At 38.2% G+C, this 21,813-nt stretch overlaps 1 protein-coding gene across 2 annotated transcripts in view; it reads left to right on the top strand.

Annotated features, from left to right (window-relative positions):
- Positions 1–21,813, top strand: part of SPHKAP (SPHK1 interactor, AKAP domain containing) — a 195,850-nt gene that overhangs the window by 44,673 nt on the left and 129,364 nt on the right. For both annotated transcript variants that reach the window (XM_001111626.5, XM_001111587.5), the window contains exon 2: positions 5,684–5,789. In XM_001111626.5, coding sequence (XP_001111626.4) covers positions 5,684–5,789 — 106 coding nt within the window. The remainder of the gene's footprint in view (positions 1–5,683; positions 5,790–21,813) is intronic.

Raw genomic sequence — 21,813 nt, 5'->3', positions numbered from 1 at the left:
TGCCTAATCTTTTGAGGTTAATCAGGATGCCCAGAAAGATAAGAGCAAACAACCTCAGTAAGAGCTTGTTGGGCATCTCCCACTGACTGGCACTGTGCTGTGTCCTAAGTGATGCCCTGCCCTTTTAGAACATACAGCCTAAAGTGGAAAGAGACAAATATTACAAAATTATATGCCTTTTGGACAAGTGCTAAAGCAAGATACAGCTCAGAGTGCTGTTGGAATACACAAGAGGAGTGTCTCTCTCACTTCCTGAGTTGGAGTGGGGTGGGAATATGTGGGTGGGAACGAGGCAGGAGTGTAAGTGTGTTTGTGTGTGCGTGGGGCACTGGCGGTACGTGGGAGAGGAGAAGTGGCCTCCTTGGCAAGGGGAAGGGAGAAGGGAGGTGCCAGAGGTAATTTATAGGCCAAAACCCAAAGGATAGAGTAGGATTTACCAAGAAGGGAAGGTGAGGACTAGGCAGAATATTCCTAACCAAAGTAATATCATGAGGATATTACACCTGGGCCTCTTTATCTATGTTTGCCCAATCTCTTTTACTCTGATCTATTTTTCTCGGTATCACAATGACGTCCCACAGGCAAATGGAATGTGAATTCAATTTAATATGTTATATAAGCATTTCTCAGACTCTAATGGATGTATAAATTACCTGAGTTTAATGTCAATATGCAGATTCTGATTCAGTAGCTCTGAGTTTCTGGGTGTCCAACAAGCTCCCAAGTGACACCAATACTGCTGGTCCATGGACCAAACTGCAACGCAATGTACGGACAACTCAGTTTCCAGTAACTGGATACGACTGTCTCTAGGGAAATAACTGGATATTCCCTAGGCTGTTTTCACTATTGATGTGACCTACTTATTCATATTGCATGAGTCACTGCAGTGGTAGCAATACGGTGGCAACACAGTATCTCATTTATTAATATATGAAATTGTTCTATAAAGAAAGCTGCTTTATAGAAATCTGGTTTAACATCACTACTTCAAATTCAGCTTCGTACCTTCTTTCCCATCTTTATCTACATCCTCACTGAAACACACTTAACAGTTTCAGCATGAAACCAGTTTGAAAGGTCATGCTTAATAAATATTGTCAACACTTGTCAAAATCAAAGGAAAATGTCCCAGGGAAGAATTTGCCGCCTTACCCATTAGGAGCAAGTTATAAAGCGGTCCTGTCTCTTGACAGCAATTCGTTTAATGTCGATTTCAGCTCATTTTAACACAGGCATGAGTTTCATATCGCTGCCATCTCCGCCTCGTCCTGTAACAGCAAACGTTCTGCTTCTCTAAAGAGCAAGGACAGCATCATTGTAAATACTCTAAAAATTCTCTCTCCAGCCAAAAGCTATGGGAACAGACTGGGCCATGTTGTAAAGTCACCTACTGGAAAGGCACACCCACATCAGGTGCTTTAAAACATAAGCCTACCTACATTTTCTTTGATATTAGGCATCATTAAAATGATATACAATGTGTTTCAGAAGATGCATTTTTTTTTTTTTTTTTTTGAGGCGGAGTCTCGCTCAGTCGCCCAGGCTGGAGTGCAGTGGCCAGATCTCAGCTCACTGCAAGCTCCGCCTCCAGGGTTCACACCATTCTCCTGCCTCAGCCTCCTGAATAGCTGGGACTACAGGCGCCCGCCACCTCGCCCGGCTAGTTTTTTGTATTTTTTAGTAGAGACGGGGTTTCACTGTGTTAGCCAGGATGGTCTCGGTCTCCTGACCTCGTGATCCGCCCGTCTCGGCCTCCCAAAGTGCTGGGATTACAGGCTTGAGCCACCGCGCCCGGCCCAGAAGATGCATTTGCTTTAAATGTGGGTGCAGTGGAGTTGCATTACACTTGTCATCTAGTAATGCATTAATTTTTGCCCCACCATGTGACTCAACTTCCTCATTTAATACTCACAACAATGAACAAATATATATGTGCATATATATAGTTAGATTTACTTATTAATGCTATACAGGCTTAGCATTAGAACAAATGGCATCAGCCTTGCAGGCAAGCAAAAAAACTTTCTAATTCCCTTCCATACCTTCGTTTTCAACTAGGATTTTACAGTCATCTTAGAGGCAGAAAAACTTTCATACCAAGATTTATCTGTGGGTAGACTTGTCATTACTTCCTCCTATTAGATGAGCTCAGCAGTTCTTAAACTTTTGAGTGCATAAAAAGTACTGTAGCAGGTTGTCTATCTAAAGCTATAAATAAAAGTGCTTTATGGGCAAATATGTAATTTTCAAGGCTGACCTTTTAGTTTTCTCTATTTTTACATTACCCCAAATTTGGACCTAACCATCTCTGCGCAAGTTGGATGTGATTTCCTTCCAGAGTGACCAGAGGCTGTTGAAGTGCTTTTTTGCTTTTTGTTTGTTTTTTGTTTTGTTTTGTTTTGTTTTTTGTTTTTGAGACGGAGTTTTGCTCTTGTTGCCCAGGCTGGAGAGCAATGGCGCGATCTCGGCTCACTGCAACCTCTGCCTCCCAGATTGAAGCGATTCTCCTGCCTCAGCCTCCTGAGTAACTGGGTTACAGGCATACACCACCACGCCCAGCTAATTTTGTATTTTTAGTAGAGACGGGTTTCTCCATGTTGGTCAGCCTGGTCTTGAATTCCCGATCTCAGGTGATCTGCCCACCTCGGCCTCCCAAAGTGCCGGAATTACAGGTGTGAGCCACTGCGCCCGGACTCAAAGTGATCTTTCTACAAAGTTTCATAGCTGGAAGGAGCAGCCTGAGGTCTGTGTCAGCCTTACTTCTCACTTTGCCCATTTCTTACTTCTGCAGTCTCTAGCCTCTAAAAATCACAGCAGATGTCTTAGCACTGGAGTAAGTCCAGGGATGGCCTGCATGGAATGGATCTACTAGCCCATCAAAGCTGCCTGGAGGACACACTAGCAACAGGACACAGAGCTGTGGGACCCTATATCCTGTCTCCCTGAACTGCACACAGGGCCTTGGCTGGCTCCTAGAAGGAGTCATATAACTTGACTTAGAAGTCAAGTTTTTATAGATCAAAATTAGCTTGGTGCATGGCCTTATCTTCCACATGTAAACTATTTGGAGCCTAACAGTAATAGCCGTTTGGCCTTTTGGTAAAAGCCAAACTGTCCTGTGGACAAGAAAGCATTCAGAGAGACGTCCACACTTGGGTTTGAAGTAAATGGCAGCCTAAAAAGTTATAGGCCCACATTGTAGGAAACCTGTAAAGACAGGGGCTGAAAACTAGGTCATCTCTGATATTTTGCCAGGTGACTTCCAGAGCTGTGAGGGAACCACAGACTTTAGTCCAAACATGTCATTTATAAATGATGAGACTAAGACTCAGAAAGGCTACGTGGCAGAATAGGTCAGGATTGGCAGCCAGGAAATGCAGCTAATTTCTTTTTCTTGCTTTCTTGCTCTCTTTCTTTCCTTCTTTCTTTCTTTCCTTTCTTCCTTCCTCCCTTTCTCCCTTCCTCCCTCCCTCCTTCCTTCCCTTCCTTCCTTTCTTCCTTTTTTTTCTCTGTCCCTCCCTCCTTCCATCTTTCTCCCTCCCTCCTTCCTTCCTCTTCCTTCCTCTTCTCCCTCTCTCCCTGTCTCTCTTTCTTTCTTTCTCTCTGTTTCTTCCTTCCTTCCTTTTTTCTTCTTTCTCTCTTTCTCTTTTTCTTTCCTTCCTTCCTCCCTTCCTTCTTTCTTTCCTTCCTTTCTTTATCTTTCCTCAGCTAAGCAAAGGTAATATGGATGTCATCCTTTCACGTACATTAGGTTCACTCTAGCCCTCAAGTGACAATTGCTCAAAAAGTAATATATTAAAAATTCTAACAAAACAGATTTTATTTTAATTACTCTGTGCAGATTTTGCCTGAATCTATGATATGTTACACAGCACAGTCAGTAGTCATTTTTTAAATGTCATTCCATAATAATGGAAATGCCAAAAGACTACACTAATGCCCTGTTTGACTTATGGCTAATTGAAAATTGATTAATTTAGTGCTTGAAACATGAGAGTTATAGGTTAGTTAGAAATAAATTGTTTGTTTAACTGATCTTTTATTTGGCACTTGTTTTAAGAGAAAACATCTACCTTTTGCACTGAAAATTTTATACAGAACTATCAGATCGTATTCCAAAAGTGTATGTTAATGAATTGTGCATTGTTCTGTGTGGACAACAACAAAAATTAAACATATAGACTTAAGCTATCAGTACATTTTAAATGTCCAAATTATTATATTTTCAGAAGAAAAATATTTAGAAATACATATAACATTTAGAGAGTTTTTATATTTAAATGAGGTTCAGTTTTGAGTTTAGTCATATTATTTAAAAAATTTGATAATTTTCATTTTTATCACATCTTGAAAACACAGAAGCAATTTTTTATTTTTTTATTTTTTATTTATTTATTTTGTTTGTTTGTTTGTTTTTTGTTTTTTGAGACAGAGTCTCACTCTCTCACCCAGGCTGGAGTACAATGGCACCATCTTGGCTCACTGCAACCTCCACCTCTTAGGTTCAAGCTCTTCTCCTGCCTCAGCCTCCCAAGTAGCTGGGACTACAGGTGTGCACCACCAAGCCCGGCTAATTTTTTGTATTTTAAGAGAGAAGGGGTTTCACTGTGTTGCCCAGGCTGGTCTCAAACTCCTGAGCTCAGTCAATCCACCCACCTCAGCCTCCCAAAGTTCTGGGATTACAGGTGTGAGCCACCACACCCAGCATTGTTTTGTTTTCTTTTGTTTTGTTTTGTTTTGTTTTGTTTTGTTTTGTTTTGTTTTGCTTTGAGACAGGATCTCACTCTGTCACTCAGGCTGGAGTGCGGTAGCATGATCTCAGCTCACAGAGACCTCCGCCACCCAGGTTCAAATGATTCTCATACCTCAGCCTCCTGAGTAGCTGGGATTACAGGCACATACCACCACACCTGGCTAATTTTTTTGTATTTTTAGTAGCAACAGGGTTTCACTGTATTAGCCAGGCAGGTCTCAAACTCCTGATCTCAAATGATCCGCCTGCCTCAGCTTCCCAAAGTGCTGGGATTACAGGCGTAAGCCACTGTGCTCGGCCAATTTTAAATATTTTAAAAATATTAATACAACTCTGTGTGTAGTCAAGCCCATCGAGATTTGACAGAGCTGGTGAGGGGGCAGGGGATGTAAGTCTATACTTTTGGAGATAGAGAATTTGAGGCACTCTCTCCAGCCACAGAGATGATAAAGAGATTACTTGCATTTTCTAAAGTTCACACTTTTTTTTAATGGCATTACACTGAGTCCAAATTAAAATTATATTTTACCTCCATTTTAAAAAATAAAATGAATATTTGTTATGTGTTGGTGTTTTCAGAGCTGGATTAATGTGACAATTGAGAAAAACGTATTTGGGTTTTAAAACCGCTTGCTTAAGAAAAGATGCGAACAAGGCTAGTAGTCAGACAGATGCAATTATGTCCCTCAAAGCACTGTGGAAGGCATTGGGTTGCAGTTTTACAGTCACAGTAGGATCATCTATAGTGGTTCCACCAATTATAACAGTGTATGCAACAAAGAAATATCCATTTCAGCAATGGGATTTGCAGTGTTTAATGCAATCTGAAAAGATGATTTTTGATACACCACGTTGTGATTTATTCTTTATTTCTAAATATAGAGATGACTCACTGGAATGTGTTTTTGTGTTTTGGGTCACAAACAGCAACTTGGAGTCATCACGGATGTATGACGTTTTGGGACCACAGCAGGGCAGAGGCTGTGGCAGCTCAGGAGGCGGCCCGGGGAACTCCATCACTGCCTGCAAGAAGGTAACCTTGGCTTACACCACTTTCTTCTTGACTGTTGAACTTGAACACTCATTTAACTGGAAATTTTAAGCTCTCTTCCTAAAGTAGGAACAACAATAAAAACAAACAACAAAATGATCCACGGTTAGCTTTCCCAAGTAAGCCTTGATAACATTAAAATTTTAACTTATGGAAATGATGAAAAAATTCAAGCATAGAAAATTATAAGCCTCCACTGCCATACTACATCAACACAAGACTTTTTGCCAGTACTTCTTCTTAAACTTAGCCATGAATAACAGTTTCTTGCATCTCCTTTCAGAAAAATGTTCATGGGTTTTGAATGAGTCAACATATTATATTAAGTTACTAAGTCTGTATCTAAGAAAATTTTAGGGCTGTTTTGCTTTTGGTATTTCCATAAAACAAAGGGTATGCTGGGATTATTTTACTAAGAAAAACAGAATTGTATTTTCTAGAACATAGACTTAAGAGCTGATTAAAAAAAAAATTATGCTCTAAGATAGTTGCAAGAACCCTTGAACAACATAAAATCATAGAACCTGACTACCTCATTTTTCCAGCCAATCAGCACTAAGGCCCCAAAACTTGAAGTAAAATGCCCACGATCCTGGTTCCCCATCTAATGCTTTTATCACTATTTGATGCTGAATTCCAGGATAGTATATGTTTCTTCTCATCCCAATTCAGAAGCAGTCACACTGAGTTATTTCATTTATTGCAAAAACATTAAATTATAAAAACTTATAGATGTAAATTAACACAAATTCTGTTACTAAGCATATTGTTTATGTGTATGTATTGTGTATATATGTGATATACATTATATATATGCATATATATACACATATATGTATGTCTGTATATATATATATACACACCCAGTTAAGCAGCATTAATAATTCTCTGCTTGTGTGACTTTTGTATAAGTTTTTAGTTTTCAAGTATTAGAGAAATGAACAAATATCTGTACTAAAAATATACTTATTACAGAAAGGTAACATTAAACATAATTTTACAAAAGTATTTCCATACATTCATTCATAACCGAATCTGAAAAAACTTTCTAATTAATTAAGGATTCTTATTAGCACATGTTGTATGATCTATTATTCTTTCTCCTCTTATAAATTCCTGCAAAGGAACTGGTGCTATAAATTCCCCTTTTTGATGAAGGAAACTAATGCACTATAATTCAAAATGATTTCAAGTTATTCATAAAAGAGCTAATAGTTTATAAATCGATTTATAAAACAGGTCTCCAAGCCTTAGGTATACTCTGTCGAACTCTGTAACTCCAAATTGTAAATGCTTCATCATAATCTGTACCTTTTACAGGGCTAAATAACTTTTAGCTTATTCTAATTTTTTAAAATACATGTATGTTTATTGATACAAGGTTGTGTGGTATTTAAAAGAAGAATTGAATCCAGACTGCCTGAATTTAACAGCCAGTTCCATCATTACTTGTGTGATCTTGAGCAAATGACTTTACTTCATGTCTCAATTTCCTCATGTGAAAAATGAAGAAAATAGTATTATCTATTTTACAAGATTGAAGCGAGGACTCAATGAATTAATTGATGTGAAATGTTTACAGCAGTGCCTGGCACACTTCATGCACTCAAAATAAAGATCTCTATCACTAATATTACTCTACAGAAGAATATTGTCAGCAAGCATATGGTCACAGAAAATAATTCCGTATAGGTATTACCATTCCTAGAGAGTTAGGGATTTACGATCTGTTATCTCAGCTACAGTTATTTCCCTGGAAAAGAGGTGGTCACATTTATTTCTTTTAAAAAAAAAAATCCCATCTAGAAGCTACTGAACTGAAAGGGCTGTTTGGACCTGGATGTCTACTCAAAAAATTAAAACTGGTGCTGGGCGTGGTGGCTCACGCCTGTAATCCCAGCACTTTGGGAGTCGGAGGCGGATGGATCACCTGAGGTCAGGAATTCGAGACCAGCCTCACCAATATGGTGAAACCCCGACTCTACTAAAATACAAAAGTTAGCTGGGTGTGGTGGCAGGTGCCTTTAGTCCCAGCTACTCGGGAGGCTGAGGAGAGAATTGCTTGAACCCGGGAGGCAGAGGTTGCAGTGAGCCAAGATCATGCCACTGCACTCCAGCCTGGGTGGCAGAGCAATACTCTGTCTCAAAAAAAATGAAAAATAAAAAATAAAAATAAAGCTAATCTTTAATTCTAAATGACTTCATTAGCATATATATTTGCATGTGTATACATATGTATAAATGTGTATATGTATACATCAATATATACATTTACAAATACGAATGTAAAATTTTAACATAATCTGACTCATTTCACAATTATTTCTAGAATATTGAGAAATTGAACATATTAAATTGTCTTTTTTACAGATCACAAATGATCAAATATAGGCAATTTTGTATGGCCCAACCTAAATACATTCAAAACTCTGTTAGATCTTGGGGAGAAATACAAAGATAGGTCATAAATGACCCTCACCCTTAATGAATTCACAGCATGGTTTGGGATATAATACTGGTTTCTCTTGTAAAAAGTCAAGTAATAATTCATAAGTTAAACTATTATGCAAGATAACAACAGACATGCCTTGTTTTACTCTACTTCACATTATTGGACTTAGCAGGCACTGCATCTTTTACAAAATGAAGGTTTGTGTCAGTCTTGCATCCAGCAAGTCCATTGGTGCCACTTTTCCAACAGAACATGCTCACTTAGTGACGCTGTGTCACATTTTGGTAATTCTCTCAGTATTTCAAACTTTTCGTTATTATATCTGTTGTGGTGATCTGTTACCAGCGGTCTTCGACGTTACTATGGTAATTGTTTTGGAAGCCATGAACTGCACCCAGATAAGATGATGAACTTAATCAGTAAATGCGTGCGCTCCGACTGCTCCAAGGAAAAGCCATCTTGTTAGAGGCTAATGAAGTTGGTAACTTCAAGTGACGGCCAATGCTCATTTACTGTTCCAAAAATCCTAGGGCCCCTACGTATTATGCTAAATCTACTACCTGGGTTCTATAAATGGAACAACAAAGCCTAGATTACATCACATCTGTTTACAGCATGGTTTACTGAATATTTTAAGCCCCCTGTTAAAGCCTTCTGCTCAGAAAAAAAAAAAAAAAAAAAAAAAAATTCCTATCAAAATATATTACTGCTCATTGACAATGAATCTGGTCACTTGAGATCTCTGGTGGAGCTATACATGGAAATTAATAATGTTTTCATGCCTGCTAACACAACCCATTCTGCAGCCCATGAATCAAGGAGTAATTTTGATTTTCAAGTGTTAATGTTTAAGAACTGCATTTAATAAGGCTATAACTGTCATAGATAATAATTCGTTTGATGGATCTGGGCAAAGTAGATAGAAAATCTTCTAGAAAGGATTTACCATTCTAGATGCTATTAAGAACATTTATGATTCATGGGAGAATGTCAAAATATTAACATAAACATGAGTTTGAAAGTTGATCCCAACTCTCACGAGTGACTGAAGGGTTCAATACACGTAGTTGAAATAACAAGAAAACTAGAATTGGAAGTAGAGCCTGAAGAATGACTGAATTGCTGCAATCTCCTGATAAATCTTGAAGGAATGAGGAATTACTTCTTACGGAAAGAAAGTAGTTTCTTGAGATGGACTCTACTCCTGGGGAAGATGCTGTGAAAGTTTTTGAAACAACAACAAAGGATTCAGAATATTACATAAACTTAATTGATAACACAGCAGCAGATTTTGAGAGGACTAACTCCAAATTTGAAAGTTCTCCTGTGGGTAAAATGCTATTGAATAGCAAGCATTGCATGCTCCAGAGAAGTCTTTGGTGAAAACAGAGTTCATCAATGTGGCAACATTCATTGTTGTCTTATTTTAAGAAATTGCAACAGCTACTGTAAGGTAACTTTCACTGTCCACCACCTTGATCAATTAGTAGCCATCAACCTGGAGGAGACAAGATCTTTCACCAGCAAAAGGATTACAGCTCGCTGAAGCTCAGATGATTGCTAGCATTTTTTTAGCTACAAAGTATTTTTAATTAAGCTACATACTTTGTTGGTTATAATGCTATTTCACACTTAATAGACTATAGTATAATACAGACATAACTTTTATATGCATTGGGAAACCAAAAGTTTTGTGAGTCCCTTTATTGTGACATTTGCTTTGTTGTGGGGATCTGTGACTGAATCCACAATATCTCCGAGATGTGCCTATGTAAATCAGCAGAAAACAGGTTTTGTTTTCATTAAGAGCTAAGAGCCAAGATCATCCTTAGATTTGCAATAGACATCAGCAAGTTCAGCAGAAAGTACTCAGAAGGATGATCAAGATTTGAATTGAGAAAGAGAACATACACCCAAACTTGGAAAGGGCTGCTACAAATTAGTGAAGAAGTCAGTACCTTTCCTGGTAATATATTTTTTAATATTTATAGCACATTTCTTTCATTTCAAATATTCTGTCACACTTACATAAAAATTGCATTTAAAAGACAATTTAGTAACTGTATATGCCACATGTCAAACACTGTGGGGCTCTCATTGCTTACCTTCTCTTCAAAAGAGTAGTTCACCAGTGTTTTCTTCTTCTTTGTATCCAGAACAAAAGCACCCAATAAAAAGTCATTTAATAGTGAATGGTTTTATGCCATTATTAATTATTTTATTATTAAATAATACTGCGAGCTAATTCTTTAAAATCTTGTTAATCACAGATTACAGAACAGAGAAAGAGAAGGTCCATGTGTTAAATGCCCATGCAATGTATGTTCTGTACAAAAAAGGCAAAAAGAACAAGGACAGTTACATCTGAGAAGCAGCAAGGCTGTCCTGATAAATCGCCACTCTTCACAGTCAATCAACCTTCACTGAGAGTACCATGGATAATTGAAATCTATTGGTAATTCCCCAAACTCATTTCATGTAATCGTGTCATCTTTTTCCTCATCAAATCTTTTTATCAGAACTGACATATTGCTAAATTAACTGGTGGAAGAAATAAAACAAGGGTCCACAAGATAATGCATTCGTTGGATAATCAGCCTCCGAAAAAATTGCAAATTGACTGAATTTCTTTCATATGTTTCATAATGAATCTCTAAGGGTTTCAGGAATCCTACCCAGACACAATTGCTTGTGTTCCTCAAATTTCCTCTAGTATTAGAGAAATATGATCCCTGGAAACTGCAGTTCTGAAAAAGCCATAGCATCAGGAATGAGACTTTGGTGTGCTTATTCGAAGGAGGAACTCTTCAATATATGTTTTTGGTAGTGAGAGATGGCCTTTCCCCAGAGCTAAGATGACCATACCATACAGTGACAATTTTCATATATTGTCCTCGTATTTTGTTAATAGACCCCCGTTTGCTCTTATAAGTGTTTTGGTATGCAAAATAGCTTATATGGTCATCCCAACTCTGGCTTCAGAATTATCTTTTTTCTCTTTCTCTTTTTTAAGAACTAGGTAAGTTAGATAAATTCACACTGAGGTTTTAGTGATTGCTTAATGGAGTGGTGACAAATAAATTATGTTTGCTACTACTATTACCCTCTCCCTTAACTGGCATTGATAATTGAGCCTATTGAACCTGGACATGACCTCAGAATTCTACTTATTACAAAGCTCTAAACAAACACTTTCAATCCATCCAAGTTGGAAAGTGAGCTAACCTCTATGTCACCCTAATTAATGTGCATGGAGACACAGGGCCGTTTTAACGTATGCAACATGATTTCCCAAAATAATGATTTAAAATGATATGATTACAAAATACTACAAGAAAAAATGGAAAAGAGCTGCTGGGTAGGAAGCCCTAAAGTTCTCCCCCTTGAATCCCTTGAATTATATTTAACATAAGCATTGCCTGATGCCCCCATCTCATACAACCACTCCTTCTTTGTTGTTGTTGTTGTTGTTGTTGTTGTTGTTGTTGTTGTTGAGGCATATCAACACCAGGCTGGTGTGCCGTGGCGTGATCTCAGCTCTCTGCAATCTCCGCTTCCTGGGTTCAAGCATTTCTCCTGCCTCAGCCTCCCAAGTAACTGGGATTACAGGTGTACGCCATGACACCCAGCTAATTCTTTTTGTATTTTTAGTAGAGATGTGGTTTCACCATGTTGGCCAGGCTGGTCTCGAACTCCTGACCTCCAGACCTCCCGCCTCAGCCTCCCAAAGTGCTGGGATTACAGGCATGAGCCACCGTGCTCAGCCCAACCACTCCTCCTTATAAGACAAATACAACCACCATTGCTAAACCGAATCTTAGGGATTTTACACTAAACAAGCTAAATGCTTGTAAGTGTCATTCTTTTATATTTGTTTAAAACTAGGTGAAAATTCTTCCTAGTCTCTTTATAATAAATAAAAAACTGTTATCTCCAGGGCAGCAGTGGGATGTTGTGTATCAAACCTGGACTTGGAATTGAGAGACCTGAATTAGATCCCGGGTTTCTCTTCTTACTGTATGTGCTTAGGCCAGTGATGTAACCTGTCTGACTCAGATTCTCTAAGATTAGTGTGATACTTACATACAAAAAGGTTTGTGTACCCCCTTGGCACATAGTTGATGCTCAATGAATATTAGTTCATTCTAAATAAATAATCTTTTAGATAAGGGAAATCTTTATTTAAATGAAATTTAAAAACAGATGTGAATGTAGCATGCAATGTGCCTCCACTGTATTGAGTATCTGTTAGATTTTCCTTTCCTCTGAAAGCATTATATTCAATGTCATATTTCCACAACAGCTGGCATTTTCCATCTGTGCTTTACTTAGACTGAAGGTTTGCTATTTGGGATATAGTGAAATCAAGTCTCTGAATAGGATTCTTGCGAGGAAAAACTTGTCGGAGAAAAATCAACACCTGGGATATCCTTCTCTTTTCATGGCATGTTAATTAAATCCACCTTAAACTTGGACTTATCAAAGGTGGCAGACTGAAAACACTTCAGGTTCCCAGAGGCAGAGTTTGATCTTAATATGATATCTGAACAGCTTTTTGAAGTTTCAAGAGCATTCTTGGCCATGGTCCTCCCTCCCCCCCCTTAAACTGACTTAAATTTGCTGTCAACAGTGGCAAAGATATATCTGAAGAATGACAGAATGGGTGTCCCTGGATGTTTCATTTTATTCTGCAAAATATACTTTCATCTAAGCTCATATCTTTTTGATAAGATGTAATTAACAAAAGCAATTTAATTAATGTGTTCAGGCACAGGCATACAGATCGGGAGGCTTTTTCACAGTCTGAGCCATATCTCTGGAGACATTTTTATTAGTCAGAATTTGATTGCTCTTGGACAAGAGCCCCAATAATACTTCTGAGAAGCTACGAAGCACTTTCACTGTGTTTCAAAGCTAGATAGTCACATGATGGAAAATAGATATAACATTCTGTATTTGTAGAAGCTGTTTCTCTCAAATAAGCAAGGACCTTACGAATCAGTAAATAAAATTAAAGAAAAATCAGCATTCTTGAGCTTATTTACATCCCTATAGAAGGAAGACACAAGAATTTCTCCCTGGAGTATAAACCACTCTAAAGTTTCAAACACTCTCTTCTGATCTAGCAGCCTGTCAGTGGTCTTCAGGCTGGTTTCTAACACCAGAGGATGGCTTAGCCAATTTTTGCGAAACAGTTACATGTCCTGTTTTATCACTATTCTGCAAGAGTAATCAGAAGCATTGAAGAAACAGGGATATTTTTAAGACAAGAAATAGAGAATTATCCCACTAAAAGCGGCCTTTAAAGAAAGCTAATGTGATCGTTTTCAAGAGAATTCCTCAAAACAAAGATAGCTTGCAATCTGGGCTGCCAGGAGGGGAATACTGGGTAGGGATGGGGATAGCGGAGGGGAGGGGAGGTGAAACCAGTGTATGGGGTAGTGGATGGAGACAAAAAGAAACCTGGGTGAGATACATTTGACAGTCAAGATCGGAAGGACTCTTTGACCGTAAGGGCTGAACAGGAGAATGACTACTTAGGCTAAGATATTTATGAGTGGTGGTACATCCAAGACCACTGGGAAGGGGGCACTGGGAGACAGAGAGGAGAAGAAGCTATGAGTTTTGGTTCAGCCCAGTTGCATCAAAAGAGCCAGCCACAACATTTCCTCTGGAGGCAATTTCATTCACCATCTAAGGAAAATGCCCCGAGCCACACCAACATCAGGGTTGTACTGAGGACAGAATGCAAGTAATAAAAGCTTTGATTAAGGGCTCATTTTCTCTTCCTTCAGCAAAAGCAGGTCAAGAACAGCTTCTCTCACCTTAGAGGCAACCAGGTCCACACAGAAACCAAGAGGTGGGGCTGCCTGTGTTGCATGGAGAGCTCATCCTCTGGAAAATACCAATGTGGTGACCCTAGATGGGAAAATTTTAAGCCATCAGTTATGGCTTGTTTTGCAGTTTGAATACAATTCAGCTTCTTATTCTGAAGTCAGTCTGTTTGAGGACTTCTCTTCTGGACTCTGAACTCTGCTCACTTCTCGTTGCCTCCAGCAATTTTTTCTATACAGTGGTGACAGTCCAACATGCCAGCCTTGTTCTGTTCTCTACAGCTCAGTTCCTTGAGCATCCTTTTCACTGTATGTGAAGAGCCCCTGGAAGGAACCTGCATGCTTTTACTTTTTTCCTTTTAAAAAAAAAAAAAAAAAAGAAAGAAGATCAAAAAGGAGGACTCTGAAAACTTAAAATAGCTTAGAACATTTTGTGGAGCTGAGGCTGATGCTGTACTGCTGGAACTAGGCAAGTGATCTGTTTTTCTGAATTCCTGTGGTCATTACCCCAAGCCTTCTGTATTTTATGTATTAAATATCTCTCTAGAAATACAGCGGGTTTACATTGAATATATCTAATCCAGCATTAAAAATTCTCCTTTCTATCTTTGGATACTTAAAAAAAGACTAGCCAGCCTGCTCCCTATCACTGGCCTCAAGGCCCCCCCTGTTTTCTTTCAGTCCCCCCCTGTAAGAAACGTTCCCAGCATAGTAGGCTGGAGTACACACTACATTCCCCACGTGTCCTCACAGCATCCATCTTTCTCATATCATGCCGGACTCACCCTTCTGATTAAAGTGCCAGTTTTCAGTCCTGCCAGTGTCAACGTGGGAAGGAATAACACGGCTCAGATACATTGGAACACGTCTCTACAAGGGACCTTGTGGCTCATGATCCTTTACAGTGAGCCCTCTCCTTTACACCCTTACATTCACTAGGCACATCTCTGCCTCTTGAGAAGGGAACTCACTCTAAAAGTCTCATATCAGGCTCATACTCTCCAGGATGGAAAGTATCCAAGAAACATTTGTATCCCTTCACAGATTATGGGCCCATCTGCATGCAGTTGTTTCCTGTAGCTTTTTCCCAAGAAGAGAAGAGTCAGAGAAAAGAGAACTATCTCTTTTTTACTTTATTTTGTTACTTTATTTTGTCTTGCTTTGTCACCCAGCCTGGAGTGCAGTAGTGTGATCATGGCTTACTGTGGCCTCGAACTCCTGGGCTCAAGTGATCCTCCCACCTCAGCCTCCTGAGTAGCTCAGACTATAGATCCAAGGCACCATGCCTGGCTAATTTTTTGTTTTTATTATTTTGTAGAGACAGGGTTTCACAATATTGCCCAGGTTGGTCATGAACTCCTGGCCTTAAGTCATCCTCCTGCCTCAGCCTCTCAAAGTGCTGAGATTACAGACAGGAGTCACTGCAGCAGGCCATGTCACTTACATTTTAATTGCCACAGTCCAAAGGCATGCACCAATACTCAAGAGATACGTGGCCATCAAATTCATTGTCCCTTTGTCTAGTGACAAATTCTGCACTACCTATACTTTGCATACCAACACAAAATAATCCAAAGTCGATGGAAGGCTTTCATGCATTTCATATATTTTCCTACATGTGTATTTCTTCCTATATTTTCCTTCTCTTAGCATTAAAATCACATTCCCTTCACTGATAGTATAAATATTATAGCATTATGCTGACTCTAAATAACAATTAATCAGCTGTCCTCTATTTATGTGTCTAACTTGATTCTGCTTAAACCATTGCTGATCATTCATAAATTATACTATATTTGCATTTCCTGAGTGTATCTGTTTTTGTAACTCTTGCATTTTATACTTGAGACTCAAACTCAGTTACTGCATTCATGTGGATAAAGCTCTGATCAACTTTCAAAGCCTTCTTCAGCCAGCTGACATCTGTGTAATATGACAGAGGTAGTGTGGCTTGATACTTCTTTTTCAGTGCTCATCAGTTCCCAAGCTCTAACTCCTCCTCTGTACTCTTATTCTTTTGACAACATTAAGATACAGTGTAGCACCCAGAATACCGGTAATTGAGTGGCACAAGAAAAATAGAGAGATATCTGAGACTGTACAGAAGGCATGCAGGTCATTTCTTGCCATCTTAGGATGCATCCTGGCCCAGGATAATATACAAAGTCTCTAAGTTACATATATAGGGACATAAATTTCAAAGAAAGGGGGGCTTTTGTTCATAAAGCATCTCCATTTTGTGCTCAAATTACATCCTTATGTGATATTTGTCAGAGATAAATGCTCCATAAAATAGTGTAATCCATATTTATTTAACAGAAACAAACTTAGACCAGGTATGTATTGCAAAAAGTATTTCATAGATAAGGACTCTCCTACTAGAAAAACACAATTAGTTTATCTGAAGGTCATTCATTTGTATGTTTATCATGAGATGACAATTTTACCTTTTCTCTTCTCTGGTAGTCTTCCCTCCTACCTGCCTTTACAGTAAAGGGAGAGAATGAATGGTAGGCTCACTAATAACCATTTCCTTCCCAACCCTTCCAATCAATCATACCTTTGATCTGGTAAATTCTCCTTGATAACGGAGAATCATTTTGTTCCAAGAGCTAAAAGAACGCCATTATTTTATGACACTTTAAAAATAACCAGTTACAAAATTTCTAAATTTTATTAGGTGTCAATGGTAGAATGCATGAATACTTTACATCCAACCAAATAGAATTACAGAATATGTTGTATGAATAATAAAACAAGAATATTCATACTTTGGAAACCATTTCTCCTTTTTGTCAAAGGAGGCTAATGCACAAGGACTCAGGCAGTCATCCAGTAAAATCATCGTTAGAGAAAAATGTTATCCTAATATTTAATTAAACCTTCTGAGAAATGGAGACTAACTCACTGAGTTTCTGATGCCAATTTTTTTCTTCCATGCAATAATTTTATTTCAATTTTCTTTTATTGTTTCTTCTTAGTAGTTCAGTGTGCTTTAAATAGGCATTACACAGTTGCCCCGTGAAATAATGGGAAAGTATTTCTATTCCAGAGTGGAAAACAAAAGACTATAGAAGTCTCAGAAAGTTTGCTATGACATAAGCTAGATCAGCATAAAGTTAAATGTATAAAATTAAATGAAACCTCCTGACTTCCAGGTCCAGCATGAGAGAGAGAGAGAAAGAGAGAGAGAGAGAGAGAGTATGTGTGTGTGTGTGTGTGTACTAGGCTTTTTAACTATTATAAAATATTTAAGTCAGCAATTAAGCATGAATTAAGCCAGTGACTAAACTTTGCAAAATTATACTAAAAAAGTTTTGCAGACTTTTACAGTGCTTCAAGGCATTAGAGAGCATCTGGCCCAGCTCAGCAAGGAATTTCTTTTCATTGAAGGATGAAAGATTCTTTCCCACTACTGGGAACCTTCATGTCCCATCACTTCCTCCACCGCTCATTCTGCACCAGACATTTACCATCCTTCAAACACACTATGCATACTCCTTCTATGAACCTTTGCTGTCCCCGGTAATCTCTGCCTGGGAGGCTGCTCTGCCCTCAGATGGGAGTGTGGCTGGCTTCTCACTTCATTCAGATCTCTACTCTATGTCATCCTTAGAAAGGCCTGCCACGACATACTTTCCAAATAGCATCCCTTATTTCCTTATCCCTTTGTCTGGCTTTATTTACTTTCATAGTCGTTTTCATTATCTGACATATATATGCTTATTTATAATTTATGTGATTATGATGTGTCCTCCTACAACAGAATGAAAAGGAAAATGGTTTTTTGTTGTTGTCATTCTTGCTTTGTTCACCAATGCTCCAATTAAACAGTGGCTAGTACAGAGAGCAGGTGCTCAACAAGTAGTTGATTGAAAGATGAATGAAAACTTAATAGGGATGGCATTATCCTTGTTTCATAATAGCATTCCAAAGCTTACATTAAATATAGAGTCTAATTAATACTTTTGAATATGATATGAGCCAATATGGAATCCAGGCTTAATTTTTATTTTAAAAGTATCTTGAAAAGAAAAAAGATATCTTAAAACAGAAAGGAAAACAAACCACAAAGAAATACCACTATGCACCTGTTAGAATTACTAAAATCAATTTAAAAGCAAAAATTGACAACACTGAGTACTGCCAAGGATACGGGACAAGTTGGACTCTCATACCTTGCTGGTGGAAATGGAAAATGGTAAACCCACTTTAAAGGACATTTTTTCAGTTTCTTATAAAGTTACCATATGACTTAGTAATTTCATTCTTGGGTACTTACCCGAGAAAAGCAAAACCTTAAATTTAAACATAAACCTGTAGGCAAATGTTTATAGCAACTTTATTTATATTTGCCCCAAACTGAAACAACCCAAATTTCCTTCAGCTAGTGAATGGCTTAAAAAATAACTCTGTGTATCTCCATAGAATGGAATGCTGCTCAGCAACAAAAGAAAGCAAACACTACTCATGCACACGATAATATAGATGAATCTCAAACTCATTATGCTAAGAGAAAGAAACAGGTCATAAAAGGTTACATATTATACAACTCCATCTGCATAACATTTTAGAAAAGGCAACATTTTAGGGATACAAATCAAATGAATAAATTAGAATGAAGCTGTAATATTGTCTAGGGATATAAATCAGATCAAAAAATTGGAATAAAGCTAAACTATTGTCTTTTTATCTCTTAATATGTCACAATTTTTTCCCTTCATATGTCACAATTTTTCACTTACTCATGCCCTCTTTTAACGCACCAATAAAATTTTGCAATTTTCTTTATTCACCTTCTACAAAAAAAACAAAAAAAAAAGGAAAGGAAAGAAATCATATCAGTTGTTGCCAGGGGCTGGAACTTAGGATACATTTAATTACAAGGAGAAGGAGGGATTGGAGGAAGGTGATGAAACTCTTCTGTATCTTGATTCGGTTGCTGGTTACACAACCATGTGCATTTTTCAAAACTCATAGAACTTTACACATAAAAAGTGAACTCTATAGGAAGGCAGTATCTCTATCAAGAAAATGTTACCTCGAGTAAAGATGTCATCATTTTGCCAAGCAAATAGATCTAAGTGTCTTAGTATTTGCCTTCATTCCAATCATCTCTTCTCTATCTTTACCATTCACCATTCAAATCCAATGAACCACTCACATCGCAGTCTTCTTGTGTAAGAAAATGTAACTGAGTGCCCTAGAAAGAGTCTCGAACTGCAACAGGAGCCTGGAGAGTCTCCTCTGAGTGATGCCCATGCCTCTTCCAATGGACTTCTCTGGCTCCCTTTATTTTACTGCTCCTCTTGCTTTTTCTCTCCACATCTCCAGCACACATTTATTAATACTTTGTGTCTCATTTGAAAGTTAGCATCACACTGTCCAAAGTTATCATCAAGTATAGAGTCTAACAAATGCATTTAAGAGATGTTGATAAGAGATTTTGCTGTCAAACAGCAAGCAGCTGTTCTGTACCAATGGTATGTAGGGAGAAAAGTGTTGGACACAAATTGAATACGTATATATTTATGTAATATATATACTGGGAAGCATGCACCTTCCAATATTCTGAGGAAGAAATTCTGTTTGTATTACAAAAACTTCACAAGAACAGGGAAATATTTATATAGGGGCAGGCTCAGTTTCAGTTATATCTTGAGGGTTGGGGAAGAACATTGATGAAAACTTCAGGGAGCAGATGGAATGATGCGGAAAAAAATGTGTGCATCATAAAGGCTGTGTGGTAGAGCTGTTTATTAAACTTGTGGATTATAGCAGAGTATTTATGGAGGGAGATAATCTGAGACAAAGCCTAGGAAACGTCTAAGTTGGGCAAAATGCAGTATCTTAAACATTGGAGTTTAGTCACTGTTTATCAAAAGATTAACAGGAGAGAACTGAATTAGAATCTGTTCTGTCTTGAATGCTAGCCTATTGTTTGGCAAAAAGCCCATAAAAATTTGGGCTCACCCACAGCAAATATTGTCCTTCTGTCTTGTTTTGCAAAACCCAGCTTAGTTTCTGACAGGATTAGAAGGTCCTCAGTCATATTTATTGGATCAGTTAGTCAATTGCGGTCAAAGTCTTATGAGAGAATTATATAACATTAGTAATAATATTAATAATAACAATAGCTACTCTTCGTGAGCACTTGAAATAATCAGATAGTATGTGCATTCATTATTTCTAGTGTCTGCAAAAGATTCCTCATTGTGAGTAGAAATGCCACCCTCATTTTGTAGGTGGGAAAACTGAGACTCAGAAGTTAAGTGACTTGCCTTAGGTTGAACAGGTCATTAATGGGAAAATCTGCAATTTGAAACCAGATTTGTCCTCAAAGCTTACATTTTTATTCTTTATTTTGGTTTTAGTGAGCTAGATGGATTTCAGAGATAAGGAAGATAGAGAGATGAGAGAATTACAATATGAATACATAGGACCTTTGTGTGTGTCCAGCCTTCCCTAACTTCCCATCTCAAGTATCATCTCTGTTTTACTTTGTTAGAGCTGCTATCACAAAATATGCTAAACTGTGTAATTTACAAACAACAGGAATTTATGGCTCACAGTTCTAGAGTCTGGAAAGTCCAAGATCAAGGTGAGAGCAAATTCAGTGTCTGATGAAGACTCATTCTCCATAGATGGTGCCTTTTTGCCATGTCCTCACATGGGAGAAGGGCAAAAAGCTTTCAAGCCTTTTTTTAATAAGGGCATTAATTTCATGCATGAGGGCAGAGCCCTTTTAACCTAATTACTTCCCAAAGGCCTTACCTCTTAACGCCAACACATTGGGGATTTGATTTTAACCTCTGAGTTGATGGGATGGGGTGGGAAGAGGGGAGGACACATTCATTCAAACTGTAACAATCCCCATCCCTTTTATTCCCTATCACTGTACTATGTTTATTTCTTCATGATAGCCACCACAGTGTATAATTAAGTGTGTACTTCAATGCTCCTTTATTTTCTGTTTGACTCCCAAGCCAGATTTTAAGTTCCATAAATATGGAGACCAGTTACGTATTACTCACTGTTGTATTACCTGGAGAGTAATCCATGATGTGCACTAAAAAATTGCTATTTTTTAAGTAATTGAAAGAACTTAAGTAACTGCTAATTGTTAAGTAATTTGCTCTCCAAATTAAACTTTGGAGAGCAGACTATAAGACAGGAAATAGATAAAGAGATGTTTCAGATAGCACCGAATTTTCAAGCAAGGGTAATTGGGAGAATTGTCCTGACATCAACTGCAAATAGGGAAGTCAGGAAGTCAGGTTTCTCTTAGGCACTGAAAGTGGGGAAGGAGGGAGTTTGTGTGTAGTCATGAATAGTCCAAGGTGACAGCAAGAAATCCAAAAGTAATAACTAACAGGAGTGCAAAAAGTCAAGCTCTACAGAAAGGTTAAACCTGGAGCTACGGATCAGCGAGTCATCCCTCCAGGTTGTAATTAATTCCCTGAGACTCTGTGAATGCTAAGGAGATAAGGAAAATGATTGATGAGAGTAGAAAGACCAACACACTGACGACCAAACTATAAGGAATACTTATATTTACCACACCTGGGGAGGAAAAACTAGCTGAAAAGAGACACATGTCTTTTCCACCTGCCCTGATACATCCAGACAACACAGATCCACCTTTCAATGCTCTGGTCAAGGGCAAAGCCCTTTGCCATCCCTTCCCCCAGGGAGAACTGACCAGTCCATCCTTGGTGAT

Source organism: Macaca mulatta, chromosome 12 (assembly GCF_049350105.2).
Source record: "Macaca mulatta isolate MMU2019108-1 chromosome 12, T2T-MMU8v2.0, whole genome shotgun sequence".
Classification (NCBI taxonomy): domain Eukaryota; kingdom Metazoa; phylum Chordata; class Mammalia; order Primates; family Cercopithecidae; genus Macaca; species Macaca mulatta.
This window is presented reverse-complemented; position numbering and strand designations above follow the sequence as displayed.